We start from the raw sequence: 13,167 nt of genomic DNA on the forward strand, positions 1-13,167 counted from the left end.
GAAGGCTTGTTTTCCTTCTGTCAAACGTGCAATTATAGCTGAAACGCACTATTCTCAGTTGATAGTTGAGATTTCATTACAATCAGTTTTAAGAACTGATTATACTTCAAATATAGCAATATAATTATAATTAGTTACACAAGTGGATATATTCAAATTATCCCAGATTGTTCCGGGTCCTTTGGAAAGTAGGTGAAGCAGTGTTTAAATAATAAAATACATAATTAATTTAAGGCGTCATAAGAAACTGACACACTAATTTTAACAGTGATATGACACGCAAAAAAAAAAAAAAAAAAAAAAATCCCTTTAAGTATGCTTCTGTGATTTCTTTAACTTTTTGCAATCAAGTAGTTCATCATCTATTTAACAGGGAAAGATTAGGTCCATTAAATTCTCCCTGCTCTTTTATGATGTGTTATTGTCTAATAAACCATGAAAGGGGGAGGATTTTTTGCATACGGTAGCAGTAGATAGCACACAGTTGGGTGCTCCACGGCCAGGGGCCAAAGTTCTTAAATGCAATTACTGATGGAAATCGTTTCCTTATCAGTAACTAAGAGACATAATTTCACTGCCGAGTGGAAAATAATGTTCATAGTCAATGCAAAATGAGGAAATGTATCATTTTAATGTCGCGTTTGAAATGGTGAAATGTTTTTAAGATTTTTTTCCTGTTTTTTTTTTTTCATTAAGCAAGACATGATGGAGTTAAATGTGCTTTTTTTTTGCTGTGTAATGGACTTTAAGATTATTGCATCTCGAAACAAATGGGAGAATATCCTTCATGGTACTGTTCAATATATCAGAATATTAGTCATACTGTTGTCGTAGCTTAGTTACATTTATTCTAAATTGCCTGATCCAGTCAGCGTTAGTTGTATAATGTCTGCTGCTGTCGAGGATTTTTTAAATAAAGCAACACCATGAATCTGGCCTTGTTAAAATCTGTTTTTAGACGACCTGTTCTTGCTACTTTGCTGATCCATGTGTCCAGTTTTTTAAAAATGCATCGTCTCTAAAATATTTATAGAGCGCAGGGTCACATTTAGTATTATAGTGCCATTTTGTAAAGCTAAGGGCAGTAATACAGTTGTATTAACCATCCCTGGAAGCTTTAGCGGAACCAAATCGAGTTCTTATTTTGTATTTGACGAAAGAGGCAATATTTTGTATCACATTAGTTTTAACAATTCATGAAGTCGCAAGTCAATAGTTGAAAGTTTCCTCCAGCAGTAATTGACACCACTGGGTAAAGGGAGATGGTGCTCTTCCACATTAGTGGCTGGGTGTCATAACATATCGTAAAGCAGCCTTCTAACCTTGTCAGAACTTATCATGACACCAATTAGATGTTAAAAAAAAGACAGCCACACAGCTGAGGATGTTCTTCATGCTCATCTGCAAAAGGGTAACAGTCCTTGTGTGGAGAGGCGCAATCTGTGTGGCTTTCCGAAAAACTCCAGGGAGGCATGTAGGTTGAACTATTTGAGAAAGAGCAGAAAATAAATACACATCACGTCACAGTAAAGTGACAATGACAAGGGCACTATCTTATTTGTTCAGTACTACACAATTAACCTAACTCGATGACATCTTCTTGTACTGCTAAAATAGATTTTGTCATTTAACAGCTCTCTCCTTTTTTTGTCCCTGTGTCTCTCTCCCTCCTTCCCTCTTCTTCTCTCTCCCGTCAGGTCTCCACACAATGGAGCGAGAATGAACAGAGAGCGGCTTAAAAAAAAGCATGAACTGGAGGTTTATTGAGGTCATCTGCTTCCTGTTTATATGGGACCATATAACAGTTCAGTCTTCCCGCCAGGACCCGTTGGCCACTGAACAACATGTCACCAAGCAATATGACTGGCTCATCTCTGACCGTGGACCTTTCCACCACTCTCGGAGTTATCTGTCCTTTGTGGACAAATTCCGCCAAGGATTTACGACCAGATATAAAATTTATAGGTGAGTTCACTTTCAGCCTGTGTACTGATGCCACACAGGCTTTTTAAGAATCTGTCCGTTTTAGTGGTTTTCTATTTTGAGATTTTTTTGCAAAGAGCTGCACTGTGTACATTTTTAACCTATTCAGCGTGCATCTTTCATACCGACCTGCGACCACTCTCAGCACTGTTAATGAAGCAGTCTGCTGGATGTTTGCCCACCTTTTCTATTATTCAAGTTCCCTTTTTTTTCTTTTTTGGAACAATTTGACTCTGGATGACATGAAATATAGAAATAATAATCATTTTATAGCTTAATTGTCTCTTTAAAAGACAAAAACATCAAAAACAAATAAACACAAAACAAAGATTTTGGATCTTGATGGGCATTTCAGTCTAAATATTTGCACACTGTTATTAGTCAGCTTGTTGGTAATAGGTACTGTGTTTGCACTGCTATTACTGGCAGAAAATGTTGGCAGGTGCAGGGTACTTGAATGAGAAGCACTGGCTAAATGAAAAAAAAAAATCTGTAATGGTTTGCTATTTGTACAGATTTGAACAATTAAAGGGGATCTCCAGCAATTTTCTGTTACATTTCCATAAAGTTTGGAGGCTTGCTCGAGACAGATTTAAAAGAGAATTGTCAAGATCAGGGCAGCACAGACCGAGATACCATGACTCTTAGTCATGGATCAAAATTCTGAAATACTAATCCTACACTTCCCATAATCCAACTCAAACGTGTTCCTGTCCTGAAGTCGCATCTGTCAAACCTTACAACCCACTTTGTAACACAGGCTTTAACATTTTTGACATATGGTTATAAAAGTATAGTCTTCAAGCCCAATATAATTTGTCATATTGTGTAATATTGCATTACATAAGCTTTTATTAGTCACACAATGAGTTCTGCACTACACAATTGGACAGCTCTGGCTATTTCAAGTGGGCATTGATTAATTAACCAATTCATTTTTGGCACATGACATACTAAAACATGCATGAAGCATTTACCACCAAAAGACTTAAAGGGTTTGGGGCCTTTAATGTGTTGAATTACATTCAGCTACAAATCAAGTCAAATAAAAGTTTATTATCGTCTGATATCACTGATGTGATATGAAATATGTTTCAAAGCAGTGACTCCCAACTGGTCCAGCCATGGGGTCCAGTTTCTCATTAATCATTTGTTCAAGGTCCACACAGCTCAATGTATTCAGCATCATACTTGCATTCAGTCATGTCATTGAGCTAGTTAGCTGCTCTCTTGTCGTGTAGCTTTCAATTAGTTATTCACTCTACAGAAGGGAACGGCACTTTAAAGTCAAAGCTCTGTGCCTGAAATTCACTGTACTTCAAAATGAAGTTTTGGGTTTTTTTTTTTACAAACTTGACACGTTCATGAGTCACTTGCAGCCCATTGAGAATGGACCTGGGACCCACTTTTGGACAGGACCCACCAATTGTAAACCACTGTTTCTAAAGGGCTGTACATTTAATAAAACAATATGAACAATGTTAGCAAAATATGTATTAAAAATATTAACAAAAAAACACACACTACAAAAACTGTGCAGAGCTCTGCCAGGCAGCCGTAGGGCTGATTACGGCCACTCGACAATTCTTGTAATTTCACCAGATGCGCCACAGCATGTTTCGAAAACATCCCAAACCTAAAAAAAGAAATATTCCCTTTGTCTACTTTTGACAGAGCAATGGCAAGTTGCACAGATTTCCTGCTCATAGGCATGATATACATACATTTGCAGTATGGAAACAGTAAAATCGTGAGGATGAATGTATTTTTAACAACTAAAACACAGCCAGAAAGCTTTGATCCATGTATTCATCACTTGACTCTGAGCAGCATTTACTTCGTCTGTAGGCTACAGAAAATAACAACAAAAAAACACAATTAAAATTGACAAAAAAATGCCAATGTGTCGGCCCTCAGCAGATGTAAGGAGTGTTGTTCTTAGCAGAGCTGAGATCCGCAAAACTTACAGCCCCCAGTGGCTGGCTAAGGGGAGTGAGGAGACTGCAGACAATGATGGTAAATAAACACACAAAAAACAGATTTTTTAACAATTATGAATCATTCCAACCACAAGAGGTCCTTGAGCATACAATCATATATGTGCACACAAAATATTAGGCTAATTGGTCTAGTAGTTTGCAACATTCTCTAAGGACAGACACACAAACACAAACCTGGTGGAGATGTTAAAATATTGTAAGCAAAATATTTAAAATTATATCAAAAGCGAGGTAAAACAAAACAATATGAACTATGTACATAAAAACTCCTGTACATACAGAGCTGTATACAGTAAAAAAAGACACAGTTATGAATACAGTATGTGTGAATTATACATGATCATAAGCACGTAAAACTGAATATAAGCTGGATAACTGAAGTTTCGTAGGCTACTTCCAGCAGACTAGGTGAGGTTGAAGGCTGGTACAAATAGATATGTTTTGAGTTTACTTTTAAAAGAGTCAACTGCACTAGCCTGTTGAATGCTGATAGTAAGACAATTCCAGGGAAAAGGCGGTTGAAAGAAAGCCCTGAAGTAATCAGAAGTAATCTGATTTATCCACCCCTCTACTTGTGAATTTCACACATATCAAAAAAATACATAATAACAACTTAATATACCATTTAGTGTTGCACAGTATACCGGTACTAAAATAGTACCACGGTACTAGAGTATTCCAAACGGTACTATACTGCATTTGGAAAATACCGGTACTTTGAAACTGATTCAATTCATTAATTTAGGTAATTTATTTTACTCATTTATGCACACAAACGCCTTTCTTGTTCCTATTGGAGCACAGATTGCACAAGTGGTGTGTATGACAACACCTTTATCAACATCCGCAGCTGGCGCATGTGAAAAAAGACAAGAGAAAGTCTGCCTCGCAAAGGGAGACAACACGAGACAACACAAACTTGGTGGAACATTTGAGTTACCAAACCGTGACGTCTGTACCGAGGTACTTACCGAACCATGATTTTTTTGGTACCGTTACACCCCTACCATTTATTGTTCTAAAGGTTTGCATCCAAAAGGACTTTTCCTTAGGAAAAGTACCGAAGAGTATCGAAAAGTATCGAAATTCATATTGGTATTGGTACCAAAACAAAGATTTTGGTATCGTGACAACACTAATACCATTCGTTCTCAGTTCTTATGCTAACCATAGTCCTAAGCTGTATCAGGGCTAGAATAAGGGCAAATACTTCTGTCCTCAAACCGCTGATTTCTATCAGTGCTCAGCTTTTATCTTTTGTGCTGTACTTGTTACAGAAAAATACACTTTGACATTCAATAATTGCAACATGGTTCATATTTTCCACCTCACAATTTGCTTTGTAGCGCACATCTCCTCATTTGTCACATACAGACGAAGAGGTGGAGAAATTAGATGGATAGAAACCCTCTTTCTCAGAATGATGTGCTTTGATTTCCTTGCATCCCTAATCCCTAGTATGCTCACTCAGAAGTATAGAAAGACTGCGAAAGAGTAAGAGAGTCATTTGCTACATTCCTTTGGCAGTTCTTTCATAGAGTTTGTTCTCTGTCTCGCTGCTCTGTCTCTCTTGGTAACTTGCCACAGCCCCCGGTCCCCACTGGCTTTCATGCCTTGATATTGTCACATGAACAGTAAACAATGCATTTGCATAATGTGTAACTTGACAGAGCGGCGTGTTGCACAGAGACATGAATCTCAGAGGCAAAACTTCTGAAGCCGCTTTCCACAGACGCTGTACAGCCGTCGAGTGCTGTCTGTGATGCTGCAGTGATTTATTAAAACAGAGAGTGTGTGTTTGCATGTTGGGGGCTGCTGGGAATGTTGCCGGGCCCAGGTGGCTCCTGTTGTTTCTCCCTCTTAACAAACCATTAGTGGCGTCAAATTCAGCCATCAGTGCTAGATGTCCCTTTCCTCATGGCAAGACAATTAAATCTTGCATTAGGAGTGTGAAGAATTTGATGTATTTCTTGTTAAAAAATTGGATGACAGCAATCAACAATCCACATTCACATCTGTCAGACATCTGCAGAACTGTCAGATAAAGTTTGATAGATGACTTTCACTTTTACAGCTGTGATTTCCCTAAAATAAGGCCAATAATATACAGTACACACTGTACAATACAATGTAGTGAAGTCCACGTCTATATCAGTGGACCAAGTGAAAGATGCTTTTGAGCATGAAATACATATTTAGTAAAATAATCATATTATACAGTGTTTGAGGCAACGGTGTGAAGCATTCCCCCAAAGGTCCAAGCGTTTTCCAAGGATTTTCATCCTAACCTGGACCACCAGTTATTTCCAACGATTAGTACATCTTGATCCAGCGAGGGGGGGAGGAAATCAGTGTCATCAGCTGGTGTAGCGTTTGGTTGGAATGAAATCATACATACCCTCGGTCCTCCTCGGCACATGATTGCCCAGCCGTGCTCTACTCTAACCAGCAATGAGAACTGAATCGCTTTGTAAATTTCCCCGGGGACTTTCTCTGCCTCGACGATTTAGTGGTGGAAAGTGGTTGAATCAGATTTGCAGAGAGACAAAGCATCCATTCCTTTCGGGTTCTCTTATCAAGAGAGATTACCCCGGAGGCATGCTGCGTGGACAATGCCAACCTGATCAGCAACAAACAAATCTGCCCCATCTTTAATAACATGGGCATTGTGCCTAATTTGAAGGATAAACACAGATTTAGGAAGTGCCAGCCTCTTATCTGGTGCTCTGCAAAGGTCACAGACGCTTGAAGGGGAAGACACCACAAGGCACCAATTAGAAGGCACGGACCTATCCAATTGCCACTCTGTTAGCTCAGCTAAATTTATTCAGTTTTATACTCTTACATTTATTTTCTTTCCAGACTTAGTAGATTAGTTGTACCTTTTGTGAATAATACTGGACACTGATACCATATGTTGATGAGTCACTCTTCAGGGCAGAGAAGTGGTCAACTCACCACTTTGTAAACTCTCCTTCTGCCAACTCTGCTACCTGGCCGGTTGAGGTTTTCAAATGTAAACATCGGAGTAAACATTGAGGAAAAGACAGAGACAAGCTAGACCATCTCTACATCCAACTCTAAATCCATGTCAACACTGGAAGAAACGCTGAGATAAATGCGGAGGAAATAAACACCAGCTGTGATGTCGGTCATATGGATCTTCCCTGCCAAGCATCCAGCATATGTAAAGGCCTTGGATAATAAACTGGCTGACCTCTGTGCCAGCAACAGGTTCCAATGGGATAACAGTAACTCTAATGTCCTTTGTTACACCAGAAAATAGGTTAAATTCTGGAATACTGTAGAGCACTGTTCATCCAGGTGAATCTTTGTCTCTATACCAATCTGACAGAACAGAGGACTTTCTGGCAAAATTAGACTCGTTCTTGCTCACCTGTTCTGGTGTTATTGTCAAACAAATGCAGACCACTCTTTCTACCAATGGAATTTACTTTGGTCATTTTACAATGATCTACATTCTACCACTGGCGAGTACAGAGGCTGCTGTCGGATCTTTTCAAGAATGCTAACAGACCAGTAATCCTGATGTGGCGTTCATTGTTGCTGGAGACTTAAATCAGGCTAACCTTAAGAAGGTTGTACCTGACTTCCATCAACATATTGACTGTGCCACAAGGGGAATAAGCACTCTGGATCAGTGCTACACACCATTTAAAAAATGACTACAGAGTAGAATTTCTACCTGTGTTCAGGTAGAGCGACCTTGCGGCCATCTTGCTTAAGTCGAAGTATGTAAACAAACTATGAAGTCTGTCCCAGTGATGCAAGAGGTCCAAAAATGGTCAGGCCAATGGCCAGTACAATATGACACAGTCTGGAGCATGTTCAAATTGCTGTTCATTGCCTACAGTTCATTTTTTAACACCATAATTCCCTCAAAAATCATCACAAAGCTTAAGGACCTGGAATTTGATATCTCACTGTGCATGTGGATCATTCACTTCCTGATGCGCAGACCCCAGGTGATGAGGGTGGGCAGACACACCCCTTCCACCCTCATCAGTAACAATGGAGCACCCCAGGCGTGCGTTTTTAGCCCACTGCTGTGCTCCTTGTAAACATGACTTCGACTAGCCAGTTCTTACTCCAACACAATCATAATGTTTGCTACACACAGCTGTGGTGGACCTGATCACAGATAAAAATAAAAAGGCGCACCTGATAGAAGGAGAGGACCTGACCCAGTGGTGTCAGGACAGCAACTTACTCCTGAATGTCAGCAAAACTAAGGAGATGAAAGTAGACTTTGTGAGGAAGCAGGGAAGGAATTAGGCCCCCTTAATATTAACAAGTTTTTGGTTGAAAGGGTGGACCGCTTCAAGTACCATGGTGTCCACATCACTGAGGGCCCAACCCAATGACCCTGTGGAAAGTGAGGCATCCCCTGAAATATGAATGAATTTCTAATCATGCGCCACCAAGAGCGTCTTGATGGGGAGCAGCATGGAGTAGGCGTACTAGGCCTTGCAAAGAGTGCTACGTTTGGCTGAACATGCAGTAGACACTGCTCTAAGGATATATAATACAGGGTCTGCAAGCAAAAGGCCTGGATAGTCATACATTTATATATAAATATATTTATTACTAGTCCTATTCTATTTAAAGTCTTTTTTACTGCACATATTGGTAAGGAACTGGCAGAGTAAGATTGAGTGATAGCTTGATTAATTGATCAATCAGTCTTGACTCCTGCCTCTTAAAGAAATGATTGGAGTGTGTTTTCTGTAGGTTATCGTCACCCCTGTCACAGCTGATTGCAAATCTTCAAACTGAATCCCTTCCTTTTCTTTCCTCCCCTGTTATTGTATGCTTAAGTGCACATTTCCTATATGGTATTCATCAGTCACAAGAAAGCCACTTTCACTGCTGGCTGCATACTGCTCCTGTATCAGACCTGCAGCTGAATAATGTGTATCAATGTGTGCTTCAGTTAGTGGTGAAACTCGATGGCCTGTTTTGCTCACACTAGCATCTCTCATTCTGTTGCTTGTACTCTATTATGGGGTCGAATGTGTTTCAGATAATGCGTGTTCTCTCTTTGGTCTTTGTTCGCAGAGCTCTATCTCAGGTTCTTGTGTGCCTGAGTGAAAAACCAATATAAATGCAAATCTGGTCGCCATTAATGCATTTTAAAGGCCTCAAATCAGCATTGCACTGTAATCAAAGAAGCGAGATGGGGGTTGTTATTTAGAATAAAAATATTTATGAAAATGAATAGTTCTGATTGATCACACTTTGAAAAGACATGCTGAAGTGAATGAATAGAGAGGGTTGATAGAGACACTCTTGTCATCGGACCAGGGCCCATGAAGACCTCAAAATCTTTTTGAACAAAACTTGATAATGACCTGTGGATAAATAATACTTGGAAATGAATGAAAACTAACATGTTGGCCGGAGACATAACAAAAATAGGCCCTTTTCTTTATTTGTTAGCATGATTATATAGTAGTAAGTAAATATCACACAGACTCATTTGAAAAGGAAAATTGAACCATTGTATGTTTAACTGCACTGTTTACGATAATTACAAAGCCAGTTTAATATCTGTTATCACTGCACTAAATTACAGACTTATTAAAACCTTTGGAGATTGTTTGCATGCATATGTTCCCAAAATGATTATAGCTTTGCTCAGAGAAGAAAAAAAAACAAGAAAAAACAACTGTGATTTCCATGTTAATATTTCTCTTTAATCGCCTGCCTCTGTTCTGTAATATGGCCTGTATTTCTGTCTCACTTTATTCGATTTTGGTCCGTTAGGATGATGCAGCAATAAAAGCTGCTTTTTATATGACTGATGTTACTACGACTGATTTCCCAACACAAAAATAAACATTACATTGTTTCTGAAGCTAATAGCTAACTAGCTAAGAAGCCAAGTAGAATAGCCTCTGGAGGGCCGTCGTAGCAAGCTCTTGTGGAACTATGCTTGAAACAACAATGACAAAAGTGGTACAATGCATGACCTGAAAAACAAGGTCATCATGAGGTTATCACTTAATATTTAAGTAATATCATGAAACTCCAATAAAGTGTTAGAAAGAGAAGATACTCACTGTATATATTTGGTTTGTGGACTGCTGTTTTGAAGCCTTGAGTTTCGATGTTTTGGCCATCGCCATCTTGTTTTGTTTTTTTTAAAGCCACAGATGACCATATTTGTATGAGAGGGTGAAGTGGATTAATGAGGGTTGATCTGATTCATAGAACGTTTATGCCTTGACAAAATGTAAAGTGGTAAATAATATAAAAAATCTCCCACTCCCACCACTAGCCTACAGTTGTCATGAATGTTGAAATTAGCTATAGAGACCAAAACTGTTTTTTTGTACCAGGCTGTATTTTTGTTGTAAAGTTGAGCATTTTAACATGGGGATCTACAGAGATTGACTCGCGTCTGGAGCCAGCCTCTAGTGGCCAATTAAGGAACTTCAGTTTTTGGCATTTCCGCATTGGCTTCATTTTTCAGGATGGAATTTTGACACTTGGTCAAAAGTAGAAAGCTACTAGCTAATGTGCTCCCGTTGACATGCCTACATATCCCATTCATGTAGATGTGTCTTTTGATGTTTAAAATAAGCAGGCGTTCTTTGATACACAGCTTTAATACCAGGCTTGACAGGCATGAGATGGCTGTATTCAACGTAAGCATATTATGCATGTCTCTAAAACATTTACTTTCATGATATTAATTATTCCTAACTATAATCAGCCCACAGACAACCACTTGATCAGCACTAAACCTTGAATGAATAATCTGCAACTCTAATTTGCATGTGCAAACAACTTCTTTTATTCAGTCTCTAATTTAAACGGTTCATCAAACAGATAGCCCTGCATCTCCAGACTCACTTCACCTTTTATTCCAAAAAATGTTTTATCCTCATTTTTCTTTTAATTTGATATTAGCATAGCATCAAATGTTGTCTTGGTCTAATTTGCTAACATTCTCCGATGAACAACGGGCAGCTACAAAAAGCACATTGAGTTTCCTCATGTGTTCAGTGCTGATGTGTCTGTCAGTGCTGATCTGGGCCCCATTTGTTTTAAACAGAAACAAGGTGTAACATTTGTCTGACTCAGGTCCTGAATTAGTTTGGATGAGCCATCTGTAATTGGATAGAGCGAGGGAAGGTGGATTTGATGTAGTCGGCAGATTTGCTGAGAGAGGCTGCAGCAATGTTTAATTCAGCAGGCTGCAGCCAAAGGAAGAGAAGGAGAGAGGCAGTCAGGAAGTCAGGAGGGATGAAACAGACTGTAGAAGGAGGACAGAGACATGGTGGGGTCTGAGATGCCATTAGGCAGTGAGACAGGAAGGTGCTAAAAGTGTGTGATAACAAAAATGTATGTAAGTGCTGAAGACATGGCAAGGGGTCCGGTGAGTTCAGTATCAAAACAAGGAATGGGGGAGCAGACAGGTACACTGGCAGTGAGGTCACAGTCAAGGTGAGGAAGAGCCGCCTCACAGAGGCTTTGGAGTGGTTCAGATGACTCACAAATACCACATACTCGAGTGCACCTCTCCTGCAAATAAAAAAACATCAACAAAGGCCATGTATTATTTAAGCCTTCTCTGCATCTCATCAAACCTGTGCTTGGAAAATCACATGTTTATCATCCGTCAAAACGTTTCATTAACATCCAGGACTGAGCCAAGGATGCTGGGCACCGCTTGAAAATTGCATATATTCATTGTTTTTATTCATCCATGCACGTATGCTCAGTGTGTGACACAACATTGTTTTATTTATTTATTACTTATGTATTCATTCTTTCTTTTTTTTCCAGCAGTGATAGGTTCACAGAGAGAGTCTCTTAAGAATGAACCTGGTGGTAAAGTCAAGATAAATGAGGAATAATAACCGAGGCGATGACAACAGCACAGCGAGATTAATAACAATGCCACTCCTCCTAGGAACAAATATAGGTTTATTAACCCACCACTTTATTGCTTCGACTTTTCACGTTGACATTATCTTACACAAGCTTAAATTTAATCTGCCATATGGAACCTATTCAATAAAAAACTAAAAATATTAATAAAGGCACTCAGAAATTTACTTTAAAAAGAACTTAAATCATATTAATCTTCCATTAAATAAAAAGTATAACACTGTAAGTGAAAGTATAAGAAAATTCAGTTAATTATTTATAAATAACTCATGCTTTTCAGCAGTCGGCTTCCAGTTTGACCTTCCCACCAGCACTTGAACGCAGCGCAGGAGCCATTTGCTGTGTAGTGTATATATTTTGTGCAGTTTCTAAGTGACACTGTTACGAGGTGATCGTGTCCATTTAGCTCGGATGACTCATGAAGATGCTGTCACCAAAGAGAATGTTGGCTGTCACCTCGCACTCTGGCAGCAGTCGTGAGTTCCCATTTGCTGACTGAAGCAGTAACCACTTCCAACGCTTGGGTTTTTAAGCGCTGTGCTCAGCCAGTCACCGCAGCACAGCTTGGGACTGTTGTGCACCAATTGCACCAAACAAAAAAAAAAGATTCATGTGATACCTAAAGTGTGTGAGTATTGTTTGCTATGGGGCGATATTACAGACATGATGACGCGGACAAATGAGGAGCAAATCAGACTTTATTATGAATTTGCTTCACATAGATATAAAATTTACATTTCCTCTCTCTGCATCTTTCTCTGTTACACACATGCAAACAGACACACATGCACAAAATACAACATTAACCTGGGGCTACACTGCAATTACAATCACTGAAGTAGTGCTGGTACTGGGTGTTGATCTGCATCTCTCAGCTCTATAAGTTTAGGAAAACCATCAGGGGCTGATCAGGGGAGGGACTCCATGCCATTTCCCTTCTCCTACCTAGTGGTAAAAAGCCCCCGCTGTGGGACGACTTAATTACTGGCAAGGAAGCGATGGTAATTAGAGGAGAAACAGGAGGCTAGAAGAAACTGTCAGGGTTAAGCACTGACTAATTCACTGCGTGGGACGCCTGTGCCACTCTCCCTTGAGACTGGCAATACAATATCACCAAGTGCAACAAGCTCTGAAGAGAAGATGCTGGAGAAACCCTGTCTCATATTCCCATCCCTGTGATGTGGTGATTCAAGCTGCTAAATTATACTAAATATTCAACTGAAGTGAGGCCTGCATTTTTAAAAGACAGGTGCATATAATGATA

General features: G+C 39.4%; 1 protein-coding gene across 1 annotated transcript in view; it reads left to right on the forward strand.

The window, feature by feature from the left end:
• The window catches only part of brinp1 (bone morphogenetic protein/retinoic acid inducible neural-specific 1), a 168,651-nt gene that overhangs the window by 34,667 nt on the left and 120,817 nt on the right, over positions 1-13,167 (forward strand). Inside the window, exon 2 of the mRNA XM_033646845.2 lies at positions 1,698-1,965. Coding sequence (XP_033502736.1) covers positions 1,748-1,965 — 218 coding nt within the window. The 5' untranslated portion in view covers positions 1,698-1,747. The remainder of the gene's footprint in view (positions 1-1,697; positions 1,966-13,167) is intronic.

This window comes from Epinephelus lanceolatus, chromosome 19 (genome assembly GCF_041903045.1).
Source record: "Epinephelus lanceolatus isolate andai-2023 chromosome 19, ASM4190304v1, whole genome shotgun sequence".
NCBI classification, from domain to species: Eukaryota; Metazoa; Chordata; class Actinopteri; order Perciformes; family Serranidae; genus Epinephelus; species Epinephelus lanceolatus.